At 38.5% G+C, this 13759-nt stretch overlaps 1 protein-coding gene across 4 annotated transcripts in view; it reads left to right on the top strand.

Moving 5' to 3' along the window:
* Nucleotides 1-13759, top strand: part of cps1 (carbamoyl-phosphate synthase 1, mitochondrial) — a 75733-nt gene that overhangs the window by 45107 nt on the left and 16867 nt on the right. For 2 of the 4 annotated variants that reach the window (XM_088083124.1, XM_088083122.1), the window contains 8 exons: nucleotides 3752-3819; nucleotides 7172-7247; nucleotides 9091-9168; nucleotides 9347-9366; nucleotides 11059-11113; nucleotides 11880-11987; nucleotides 12230-12319; nucleotides 12674-12844. In XM_088083124.1, coding sequence (XP_087939250.1) covers nucleotides 3752-3819; nucleotides 7172-7247; nucleotides 9091-9168; nucleotides 9347-9366; nucleotides 11059-11113; nucleotides 11880-11987; nucleotides 12230-12319; nucleotides 12674-12844 — 666 coding nt within the window. Of the gene's footprint in view, nucleotides 1-3751; nucleotides 3820-7171; nucleotides 7248-9090; nucleotides 9169-9346; nucleotides 9367-11058; nucleotides 11114-11879; nucleotides 11988-12229; nucleotides 12320-12673; nucleotides 12845-13759 lie in introns of those variants that run through there. The other 2 variants (XR_015777620.1, XM_042495093.2) reach the window with 2 other exon arrangements.

The raw sequence follows: 13759 nt of genomic DNA on the forward strand, positions 1-13759 counted from the left end.
CATGTGGAATTACACCGTCCGGGTTGGTCACATGATGCACACCGGCCCAGAAAGACTTTTTCCCATTGACAGAAATCGGGAAAGAGACCTCTGTGAATCAGTAGATATTTTTTGTGAGCGTCAAAACCCCGCTGAAACGACTCCTGTCATCATCTATAATTAAACCATCCAGTTCAATAAGATTTGGAAAGTCTAAAAGAGTGGCAGTATTTATTTTTTTAGACTGCAATTTAAGCTAGCGAGGCGCTAGTCCGGAAGTTGGTTGTTTTGCTGGCGGATGTTATTTGCTCAGACACACTCAGCCACTGTGAGTCTCTAGTACGCATGCTCTATGGGCCAGTAGATCCATGTATTTTACACAGTTCTGCACCTGGTAAAAGAGCTTTTTCTGCTTCAATCAGCAGCTCTCATAGGAATGAACGAGACCCCGCCCCATGGCTGTATCCAGACTCCCCTATAATACACTCATGTTGTGGCTGGGTTTTTGTCTGTGTGTGCACATCTGCCAGATTTTTTCATGAGCCCATGCTGTAGTGTTGAGTTTTTAATATACTGCCCCCTACAGTTTGGGAGAAAAGTGGTTTTGTCACAAGGAGAAACCTGCTCAAAGTATAAAAGATCCAAACGTTTCTTCATCACATTTCTGCATTAGCTTACGCATGTAGAAGAAGAAAACACAACTGGTTTCCACAAGAAAAGTGGTTAGCAGAGACGATAAACTTGGGGTGTTTGGAGAATGTTAGTTTTTGCAAATAACATTTGATATTGCATGTCATTCAAGTGATTTTTATTTTCTAATTTAGATTTGTTTACATATGCTACTTTAAAGGAGCTGTGTGCGACATTCGGAGTGTTAATGTAGCAGCTGCTGTTGTGTTAAGATATAGTGGAGTAACAGCATCATAAAGTGAGAATGAAATCACGCTCCCTCTGTGTGTGCTGTAACACTGTTGGCTTTGTTAGCAACAGTGTTGAGCATGTGCAGGCTATCCTGGCTCAGACTCTGAATTATTTATATGCTTTGAATGTGGCATACAGTTTCTTTAAAGGTATACTACGCAGGACTGTCTCTTACTGTTTGTAAAAAAGCTCGCCAGCAAAAGTGAAAGCAAAGCCAACGTCAGATTCAGTCTGATTTGGCATTTCTCCTCTCTACATTTGCATTTTTTTTCAGCGCTGTGTCTCTTGGATGCCTGCTGCTCACAGTCTGGCTATCTTTTCATAAAGGGCTGACCTCACCTGAGCCCAGGCACAGAAAATAACAAGCAAAAAAGAAAATCCAGGCAGAGGACAGAGTCTCTGCAGAAAAATACACTGCTAGATATTTCTCGAAGGTCATAAGTGATGATTAAGAGGGATCAGTTCTGTATAAGTCTACATGTTGTTGTTTAAGGAAAATCCTGCCCACTATATCTTTTTAGAATGATTAATGTTTGCATTTTCCACAATAACCTGTTAGAAATCATATTGTATTGTAAAAGTTTGAAATCATGTTTTTTAGGAACATTTTATTCCTACACAATTTTGACCGTATAGTTCCAGGTAAGCTCAGTTGATATTCAGGCAAACAATAATATAATAGTACCAAAACATCTTCTGAAGGTATAACACAGACTGTTTTCTGGTGCCTGTGTTTGGGCAGGAAAGATGCTTCTTTTCATGTTTATCATTAATGTATATTATAATTAATCACATATTTACAAAAATGGATGGCTAGATTTAGTTTTTGTTTTCACCACCTTACACCCACACCAAACACACACATTATCTTTAGTTGCAGCCCTACAACGCAACACCTTTCCCTACAGACATGCTTGTCTCATTACTGGTAGAACTTTCTTCTTCATACTGCAGGGGCAGCATGCCCCACGACTTAATGTCTTGTTTAGCATTTATCTTGTGTTTGGCCCTCTCAACTAGCTGGCGGCTACATCACAATGAAGCACTGGCAGGCCCCTCTGTGGAACATGTGGAGTGCTGAAATGTGTCTGCAGTCAGCGCTGAAATATGTCTCTTCCATTACTGTTGCTCATGTATTCATCTACCACTGAGGAGCGATTAGTCATTAAACACAAAGTTCTGTGTCTCTCCAGAGCCTACCTACATATTCTATTTCCCTGCCGATCTTGAAGAAACAGTTTGTTTTTATAGGGCTGGAATAACTCCAGTAGAGCCGTGGGGAGATGGTTCTGGCGTCTCAGGGAAGCTATTTTGTGTTTGTTAATAGTATCCCACCTGGTGAGTGAACAGTGGGTAATGAAAGCAAGAAAGAGGATAGACCTGCAGAGAGATGGAGAGAAGAGAAAGAGCGATGATGATGATGATGATGATGATGATGAGGAGGAGGAGGAGGAGGAGGAGGACATACAGCCTTTCTCTCACTGCTAGACTCCCTCCATGACACAAGCTCTTCCTTCTCTTATTTCTCGTGTGAAGAAAAGAAACTCAAAAGAGATGAATTGAAGTTTCTGACTGTTGGAGCACTTGTCTTTCCCTTTTAGTCTTTTGATTAGCCCCGTTCTTGGCACACATGGGACTACACCTTTCATTCTTTAAGCCTTTAAAATGTGTGTAGTTTAATTGAGAATTGGTAAAATGGGCCTTGCTGTATGAGAGGGTTTGTTACAAGGACAAACAAACCTTTGATTTGATATTGATTCTTTGTTTTCTTTCTCAAGTGGCTCTAAGAATACAGCATTCAAATATTGTATAATTACAATGTTTATAATTAGTGTCCTCCTTTTAAAGACATTTTTTAAATCACCCCAAACACACACTTAGTTCAAGTCGACAGAAAAAAAACAACAACAAACAAACAAAAAAACACAGATGTGAAAATATGCTGGCTCTATACATGCTAAAATTACTGTTTTATTTAAATGGAGTCCAGTGGGTGTGGTTTTTGGGGACTGCCTCTGGTTAAACAGAAAGGTCTCTCTTTGCTTTCCATACATTGTCAGACATCCAGACACAACACTGATCAGAGCCTGTCATACTCCTTTTCCACCAAATTAACTCAGGTTCCTGATCTTGGTCGCATGAAGGACTCTTGGAACCTTCTATCTAGTGAACCCATCCAGTTTTGATTTTACCATGGTTATGAAGGATGAGTCATCAACAGATTACATTGCACAGTGCTAAACAAAAGTAAACAGTAGAAGCAAGATGGCAAATTGCTTTAATTACCTGCAAATCTTTATAAAAATTAGTTTTTTTATCCAAAAATAAAAATGCAACAACAAGTAATCAGTCTGCTGCAAGCTTTTTGCCGATGATTTGTCACTTAATGTCTTTGTTGTTTCCTTCATCACAGCAAGGAAAACCTGCTATTTTTTGGTTCTAGGTGGGAGCCAACTTTGCAGGTGTGGAACCAAATTATTTGTTGGTGGAAATGTTCTAAACGGTTATAAATTAGGTGCAGGAACCAGAAAGGAACCTGTTCCATGTTGGTGGAAAAGGGATTTGTGGCAAAAACAAGCACTTTTAGAGGATGTACATTGAGGATGTGAACATGCCCTGAGTGGTTACTTTGCAGCCTTTTTTCAGGGCTGCCGGCTGCAGCTTGCTCAATACTGGACCAATATTTAAAATTCTTTCCCATTAGTTACTTTGACTCAAAAACATGGGAAAATAGGGCCCAGGTTGAAAAATACTCAAGTTATTGCCAAAGAAGGAAAAATCAGTTTAATGTCATGCTATGACATACTCTGTCTTAGTTATAAATATGTGCTGTGCTTTTCTCCCTTCACAGGAAGATGCCTTTGCCTTTGCCAACCAGGTGGGCTATCCCTGTCTGCTGCGCCCCTCCTACGTTCTCAGGTAAGTTTTATCATAATAGCAGCCAACATAGTCTGAGGGTTCAGTAGATGAGGAATGAAGTGACTGTTTAACCTTAATCACTAACACACACATTTTGGGTATTTTGCTGGAATGTTGTCTAAAATTGGTATAAACTTCATGGGCAAATCTTAATCTTTGCATAATTTGTTTTCTTTATTTCGAGCCAATTAAGTGCATTGAGAAATACAGGGATTAAAACAGTGCAGTCCTGGTTGGCTGAAGCATAAATGGAAAGAAAAAATCAATTGACTGTCTTATTAACTAACTCACAGACCTATTGCTAACTGAGTAAAATACAATTTTAGTTGGAATGATTAATGAACTTTACTCACATTACAGCTCATTTAATCTTGCAGTGACACTTTTCTCCAGCAGATGTCGTGATGAGACCCTGTATTCAGCAGTGGTTTGTCACTGAGCAGAAACTTGTGTAGTAGGGAGTTTTGGACTTTTTTATGATTTAGCATGCAAGCTGTGATGTTGTTTTAAAAGTGCTTCTGTCTGTGCTTGTTAAGCACCGAGTGTCATGCACTAGGTCACATGTAAAACTACCAAATTAAATAGCAATTTAATTCAGCAAAGGAATGTCTCCCACTTGATCTTAAAGTAGTCATAATCACATCATTAATAAAATATAGTTTATTCATAATACAGAGTTTATTATTTGTAATTTAAATTTCTTCCACCTACTCCTACTGTATATTGATCTGTTGGATACTGATGATGAGGGATATGAGCCTCCTCTCCTCTCCTCCCCTCTCCTCTCCTCTCCTCTCCGCACCAGCGTAGGGTGAACTCCCTCTGATATTTTACAATCCCCAAAGCGTTTTCACTCTGTCCCTTTGACATACTTGTTAATGGTTTTTGAATGTTCTTCTCAGCCTCAGTACATATGCACAAAGTCGCACATTTCCACACCAAACACTCTCTTCCTTGTCAGATTCATGGGTCATATCTTTTTAACTGTACACCCCCTGACACACATTAAGGACACAAGTATTTTGCCCTAAAATACATCCATGTGTGTATATCTATCTTAAAAGGAAGATTTTTATAACCTCCATCTTATTGACATTCTTGAATCTATCACTTGTTTTGTTTATGAAAACATTTTACTCAGCAGTATAATTGCTGTGATATACAACACTGCTGGGTACGGCTTTACAACTATATGCCCGAGGAATCAGACAGTATTCAGATTAGTTTCTAGCTTGATATTTATATAACTGACTTCTTTATAAGTAAAACTGCTTTGAAAATGTCAAACCATAGCTTAAACATGTGTAAAACTTCTCATTTCTTCACTGTTTATAAGTGAAAAAGTCAACTTTGACCAGACGGAGTGAAATGGAAATGCATTTTTTAGCCATGTGAGAGCAAACCTGTGTGGGTGAGCAATGTCCTCTTTGCACCTGAGTAATAAACCTGAGCACTCACTTTTATAAAAATCAATCAAGTGAATTTATTGTGATCCTTTTGTTTTAGAATAGTCATAACTGTTGAATTTTGATTAAGTGTTAGGTCTCTGTGTTTTGGAAGTTGAAATTAAATCAGATGAAGTGGTGAACAAATGGGTTAGACCATTAGGCCTGTAAATAATATTTGTTGAGACAGACCAAAAATTGACTGCCTAAAATGTGCACTCCAAAGCATTTTATTTTAAAATAGTTTGACCTTTGGCTGTAAGTTAAGAGAGATGCCATTCCCTGCTATACCAAAATGATAGCAATGTGAACATCAACAAAAAATAACTCATTCCTATTCAGTGTTATTTTAGATCTAATGTTTAATTTACATCAATACATTTTCACCTCAGTCCCTTTAAACAATGCCCTCTCTTTGCAGTCTACAGAGAACAAGGGGTAAGTCTCACTTGAGATAAGTCATTAAGTCATTCTGAATGTTGTCATAGCCAGTCCAGCTGCAGGTACATGTTAGTGCATGTGCGTCCCTGTGAGTGTGTCACAATAATAAGCCCTGCACTGTGTTTATATGGTGGTCACCGATGATATGAGTACGTCGTTGTTGCACAGTTGTAGCTTCCATCCTCTGCTTTACCTTTAGTTAACAATGTTAGCTCCGGTAACGTTGTTATCGTTGTTGCCGTTGTTAGCAATGTTTACGGTTTTAGCACTGTAGGCTGATATCAGCTGGCTCAGCCACCACCATGTTGCAAGAACTGTCTACATACAACCTCTGTCCCAGAGCCCCACCCCAGACTCTGAATCACAGATATGCTCTGAATGTCGTACAAAGCTCCTTTATTAAAATAAGATGCAGAATTATATTAACTGGTGCAGTGCCTTGTCGGAACAGGCGGTTTGCTTAGCTTCTGGGTAGTTTTGCTGCTGGCAGTTTTCTCGAGAATTGCTCAAAACAACTTCACTTGTCTTTCTTGGGTGTATTTGTCAACATTTAGCTATTTGGGAAAAAACTGTTTCTGGAAGGTACATTGGTGATGATAGGGGTTAACAAGGGTGCCCCTGTCAATACACAACACAGTAGTCTTCTCACGATACTGAAATTTCTAACTTTGATACAGTACCTATATATATATATATATATATATATATATATATATCTCCTCAGCAATACACCCACCAAGTGTGGAGTCAATTGGATGAACGTTTTTTGAGAAAAATCGAAGGACAGAGAGACAGATGGACAGACAAAGAGACAAAGACTCCTTCCATTTTATTGAGAAGACATTTCTTCCAAATATTTGGATTCATTTGAAAATTCTGAGAACAGTCATGCAGAAACTAGGTTGCACTTGAGTCAAGGATGTACCTGAATGTAAATGCATATGAATCTTCTCTGTCTGGGCCCCAAATGAAGGGTCAGTATTCATTTTGGGGTTGGACATATGTTTGCCTCCGAGCAACAGACAGCCAAAGAATAAAGATCTGACCTGAGCCTGTGGCCTTTCTCTGTCCTGTTTCTCCCAACCCCTCCTCTTCAAACAGGATAGCCGAGCTAGCAGTCTAAAATCAAAAACAACAACAACCACAACAAAACTACCCTAAATCTGTTGTTTTTTAATGACTAAGTTCTGAACTCGTTTTCAAGAGCCCGGAGTGCTTTTCGACCTAAATAGCTGTTCTTCTCTCTCTCTCCCTCTCTCTCCTTATTTTGACTGTTTCCAGACCTTGTTCCCGATGGTAATACTGATGCAACGGAGAGATAATGAGTGTTTTGAACGATCATTTGAAGCTTGTATGTTCTCCTGTTTGCTTGCTTCTCTTCCTCTCCTGTGGCCTTTTGTTTTCTCTCCCTCTCTCTCTGTCTCTCTCTTTCTCACTGTCTCTCGCTCCTGCTTGCATCTCACCAGTGGTTCTGCCATGAACGTTGTGTACGGAGAAGAGGAGATGAAACGCTTCTTGGAGGAGGCCACTCAAGTGTCCCAGGTGAGATCTGTGCTCACTCTGCGTGTGTATGCCTGCACATGTGAAAATGTCATATAACCTTTATAAGTCACACCTTGGCTTTTCGTTTGTCCCCGGTCTTGAGTTAGCATGTTAGGACAAGTGATCACTCTCTCCATTACACACACACACACACACACATGCACACACACACGCACACACACACACACATTCACTCTGACACTCTTTCTCTCTTTCTTGTTGCATTCTCCCTCTGCTTTCAATTAACTGATGCTACCAGCTGTTGTGGCTGTTGGCCAGTATTGCATCTCTACTTCACGAAACCCCTTGGTAGTTTTGGGGCACCTGGCCCCTCCAAGGGCCCGTACCTGAGGCTAAAAGCATACACACTCGTGTCCATATCACACCTCCTCAAAGCACGAAAGGTAGCCTGTTAATAGTGGATTAACAGGTTTAAACAGTGTTATAATGAAATATTGTTGTTACACTCAAGTGTTTGAGCTGTTTGAACAGAGGCGTATGGATGGGACAATGTAAGATTTTATTGTGGATCATGATGAAAAAAAAAACTTAGTAAGTTGATTGTGGTGGTTTCATTATTAGGGATAATTGTGTCTATCATGTCCAGCAGCACACAAAAAGACTACTATGCAATAAATAATAACATAGACTGTGCAAAAACAGGTTGTATATGCACCAACCTATAAAACCAAAAAACACAAATTTTCTCAATCAAGTATCGGAATAGTTTAGATTGATATATGAGAGATCTTTTTTTTTTCACTAAAAAGGATGTTCACACACACACAAAAAAAGAAATCTGTGATGCAATAAAAAATTGTTTTGTAACAAATGTAAAGTAAATGATTCCAGTTTGTATTATTGCCATTTTAGGGTTAGGGTTATCAGAAATGGCATTTGTTTTGGCTTGGATAATTGTGATGTGACACTTTTATTGTGACAGTGACACATTTGATTTTGTTGGCTCTGCACTTCAGCACATTGGATCCAACTAGGGGTGGGAATCACCAGAAGCCCCATGGTATAATATTATCATCATACTTTAGTCATGATACAATATTATAGTGATTTTGAACATTTAGCGTATTATGATGATATATATCGTGATATTTTGGTGTTTATTGTCTTTTTTTCAATTGTGAATTATATCTCCAAAGGAAAGAATTGTCAGAATCTGTTTTATCAAATATGATGTGTCTCACTTAAATAATTTTTATTGCAAAAACAATGTATCTTGTGGATTAAAAAAGCACTTGATTTAGTAGGCTACCAAAAGTTTAATTTTTCTTTGCAATATTAATAAGATATATAATTAAAAATCAATACCTGGGGTCTGTGTATCAATACAATAATGACACTCAAAATATTCCGATACTATGCTATACCGATTGTTCCCCCCACCCCTGGGTTCAACTTGAAATGGTGACCATCAGGTTGAATTGATGATAATGTCCACACAAGATGAGCAGAGTTATTCTATCAATTTCAAAAATGTGACAAACTACTGTAAACTTGGAAAAATTTATCATAATGATGAATTGTTGTCAAATGAATCACAGGCAAAGTTAGTGAAAAGCATTAGAAGTTCAGTCCTAAAAAGAAAATCATTGGTTGCCTTGGCTGAGCAAAAATATTATTCTGTATTCATGTGATCACCCTCAAATGAAAAGTTTACTTTTGAGTTTTTGCTTCAAATTCAGTGTGTTTGAGCAAAGAGCCAAAGTAACAAGATCTTCACCTGCATTTCTTAGAATGTAATACACAACAACAACCTGCAGTGACCTTGCTCAGACTTCCCTTTTGATTCATTGATAGAATAACCATCCTGCTGTCTGTCCTCCAGGAGCATCCTGTGGTCATCACCAAGTTCATCCGCGGTGCCAGGGAGGTGGAGGTGGATGCTGTGGCCAAAGGTGGCAAGGTGAGACATTACTGGCATGTCTGGTCCACTTATATGAGCTTTCTTTCTCTCATTACTGTGTTGCCATCCTTTATATTTGAAGGAACCTAACCACAGTGTAGAGTCAGTGCTTGCCAATGCAGGTTAAATGTAAAACATGCGCCAGATATTAATTTCTGCCTGCAACCATTACTCAAAGCACCAGAAGATCAGCACAAAGTGAGTGTGGTTTTATTTCTAATATGACTTGTTAGGAGAGTATACATCTAGATAACGCAACATAATGTCTCACAGTGTAGAGGCCTGGAAAACAACATTATTTGTTGTCTGCTTTTATGCATATCGACACCTGGTTTCACCATATTTTCATTTATAACAGTATCATTGTTATTCATCTCTGTAGCCTGGCATTATTCAGTCCTCTATTATTTTTCAGTTTAAATGGAGAGGTAGGACAGATATTGAGCCCAGTAGATGAATAAAGTGGAAGTAATCTCATTCATCTTCGGCGGAAAGACATTACAGTCCAGACAGATCTGATTGGGAGAATGGAATACATTAAAAACCAAAATGCAGCAAAGTGGTGATACTAAATGAATTTTTCTTTTAGATTAGATCAGTTTAGGGCACATTGAAATGATTATGTTCAACAAACTGTTTTCATATCTGATTGACATGCATCACGGATTTGTCATTTTTGTTAGTTTTCTTCTCTCAGTATTCTTTGGTCCGTGTTGCTCCATCATAGATGTACAGTACATATACTACGGTATTGTTAAACTCAATTTATACCAAATAATTATGAGAAAATTCAAAAATAAAACACTGTAACATAGTTTTTTGTAAAGTAGTAAAAAGAAGAAAGCATTACATATGGTAAAAGTATGAGACACTGACAGGATACTGCCTGATGAGATGTCCATTATAAGGAATTAATGGCAGATGGGAAGGTCAGACAGTTTCCTCCGTGGAGTCCATTAATTCTTGATTTTGGACACCTTGAAAGCCATTTTCCTACTAATACAAAGTCACTTGCCAAAGAAAAAAAGGACTATTTATTTATATTTTCTTGCATTTTACAATCAAAATCTACTACTATAACTTTATTTTTCGAATGATATGACTTTTTTTCTTGGAAATAACTCTATTTTTGTAATGTAATTACTTTGTTTTCCAAATCTGAGATTTTTTTATTTTTTATTTTTTGGAACGTACAAGCAGGATTTTGTTGCCTCATAATTAGTACACAGCCAATCATGGTCCAGCATCCAGCAGAAATGTGATGTTGAAGCTCGAAACCTCCAGTGGACCTACACTGAGAATGGACATTTCAGTGAAGTAGGACACATCTTGCAACAAGCAGTTAAACTTTTGAAATAAACCATAATTGCATATTTATAGATTATTTATCAAGGACACTTTATGTAATTTTAAGAAATGTAAGCAAGATGATTGACTTTTTCCCTTTTTTTAAGGGAAACCATATCAGACACTCATGATTATTCAAAGAACAGTACTCACATGAATCTCATGTCTGGAAATTAATCTGCATATGCATCTATCACAGATTATTAGTATAAAGATGTACACATGCACCTTGATGCACACTTTCAGTTTTGCTTTTCTGTGGGGACACAGGCAGAAGAAATAGATGTATGGTCATGCAGGGAGGATACAGAAAAAGTAAATTCCGAAACTAGATTTAAACATGATTCCTGAGACACATGGAGCCTCACACTAATGATGATAATGATTCCTGTACATTTACGTTTTACATGAACATTCCCTTAACAGTAAGCTGGTTTTGAAAACTTGCACAAGTGTATAACTGTTGGCATTGTAAGTAGCATTCTGCGACAGAGCCACCTAGGTACTTGTCCTGAACGCCCTGTCTGTTTTTCTATTGTTTAGGCTGTGGGAGTCATTTCAAGGGTGTCAGTTGGAACGTGGGCAATCCAGTTGTATGGTAGATTTTCTCTCTCTACTTTCCCTGAATACAGCCCCTTCTTTATCTTCAGTATCACATTAACAAGCTGTCCATTCATTGAATACCAAACAGGCCTCATTATTCCTGGCCAGACTGTGTGTGCGTGTGTGTGTGTGTGTGCGTGTGCAAGTGTGTGTGAGTATATGTGTGGGAGAGTGGAAAAGTCAGAGATAATACGTATTAATTACAGGCTCTATCTGAAGAGTGCTAATGAATGCTGTGGTTAGCAGCAGTTTAAATGAGCTAATGACACGGCAGCTCATTTACAGACACACACACACACACACAGACACACTTGCACAGAGTTGCATGGTGATACAAATCTCCTTTCCTGTGGGTGAAATGTTGGAAGTTATCCTTTTGACACTGCGTACCCGTTACACACATTGTTTCTTGTGTCGTCCGTCAACAAATACAGTCCTTTTGTCCTAAGCAGATTTTTAATCTGACCTGACCTGAATGTATTCATCTCCAAATGCACAACTCAGCACTTGCTGTTTTTGAAGTGTTTCACCATATGTTGACACTGCGTTTTCATGTACTGTTTTTGCACTGTGAAATACTGTGGGTATAAATTCAAGTCTGGAGGCTATCTGTCTCTAAGTGTGAAAAATTCTCATCAACAGAGAACAGACCAAGGCTGTAAAAGTTGAATTGCCTTCAGTAAGGATTTCTATTGCTTATCAGAGCAATGATCTGCATGCAAATGCTTTAAGTGTGACATAATCACTGTGTCTATGCCCAGGTTCTGGTCCATGCTATAACAGAACATGTGGAGGACGCGGGGGTGCACTCAGGAGATGCCACCCTAATGCTACCAACCCAGACGATTAGCCAGGGGGCGCTAGAAAAGGTTCGTACCCCTCAGCGTTCACACGTAAACCATACAAATTATACTTTCATTTTTTTGACGACCTAATTAATATTCCATGGGAAACCTGCAGTTTCAATCAAATGCTGTGTGCATTTTAACCACAATGTACATTATGCATAACATTGCTTCCCATTTGTCTATATAGATATTATGGGATGAAATTGTCCAGGACAAGCCTCATAAATATTTTATCTGTGTGTTCTGTTTTTCATTGCTCTTAGGTTAAGATTGCCACCCAGAAAATTGCGCAAGCATTTGAAATTTCGGGGCCCTTTAACACTCAATTTCTGGTTAAAGGCAATGATGTCATGGTAGGTAATATTTCTCAGGGTATGACTAAATGATAGATCAACATTTTCACACCTGGTTGCAGCAAATGCAATTCACTCACAAACTGAAATCACCTTTTGTTCAGAATTATTTGCAGAGTTGAATGGATTTTATGATCAATGTTGTTTTGATGTTCCAGCTGTAGCACACATACAAGAAATGTGTGTGCTGTACACACTATAGCCATTTGTACAGTATGTTTGTGCAGTGGCAATTTACATATCTGTACTGAGTGTTTATCTTTCAATCAGCTTTAGCCAGTGTGTACATTGATCAGTCTGCAGAAACGGGTCTTTTTTTTGCTTTTTTAAAATGTCAGCATTTGTGTTGTTTAGGTGATAGAGTGTAACCTGCGGGCATCACGCTCCTTCCCTTTTGTTTCTAAAACAATCGGTGTGGACTTCATCAATGTGGCAACCAAAGTGATGGTCGGAGAGCCTTTGGAAGAGGCCAGCCTGCCCTCACTGGAGAGACCCATCATCCCTGTAGACTACGTCGGCATTAAGGTAAGAAGGGAAACTGAAAACTCTTTTGCAAGCCAGGAACTGCATGACTGGCTGTCTTCAGTTTTTTTTGTTTTATTTTAATGTAGCTTGTTTATACTGCACAGTGATTGAATGGATGGATGTAGGGATAAAGAAATTAATAAGAACTTAACTGCATTATAAGTGAGAACTTTTCTGACTTGCTACTTAAACACAAGAATGCTTAACAGTAGGCTGCCCTGTGAAATGTATTTATAACAGAGCAAGCTGAGCTTCAATACGGTCATAAGACCCAGAGATAATAATCACAATAGGCCTCCTCCTCTGAAGACATTCTGACATGTCACAGTGGTCCAAAAGCACAAAAAGGGTTTGCACACTGAAATCAGTTATATTTTCCCCCTTTATTCAGTCTTCATTATCAAAAGTACAAGTGTGAATAGTAAAATAAATTATAGCTGAAGTCCATTCAGGTGATCCAGTTTGAGGGTCTTGTTATAGGCCTTTTTCACAAAAAACATTTTAACTTGTCACTGTAGGGAAAGCACAGGTTTAAATATTCACATAAATGATGGCTGAATTCCATTTAGTAGTTTTAATGTTACATTCCTGGTATTGTGCTGCTGGTTCACCATCACTCTCACTGGAGCACTTGAACAGAGCAGAGCCATTGTTAGTGTTATTAGTAACACCTGTGCCTCTCCTACCATGACATGTCCTGTGAGAAAAGGTGTATGAGAAAGGCCTATTGTGCATGCTTGCTCATTGTCGAGTCTTACTGGGACCGTTAGATGGAAAGGAGCCATCATTAATGTTATTAGTAACACCTGTGCATTTCCTACTTAAGGTGCATTTTTATCAACAGCAAAAACAAAACAAAAAACCCTGAGTGGAAACACCAGAAAATTTTAAAATCTCAAAATATAGCAGAACAGT

The sequence above is a fragment of the Plectropomus leopardus genome, chromosome 10 (genome assembly GCF_026936395.1).
Source record: "Plectropomus leopardus strain MGB_pleo_1.0 chromosome 10, ASM2693639v1, whole genome shotgun sequence".
In the NCBI taxonomy this organism is placed as follows: Eukaryota; Metazoa; Chordata; class Actinopteri; order Perciformes; family Serranidae; genus Plectropomus; species Plectropomus leopardus.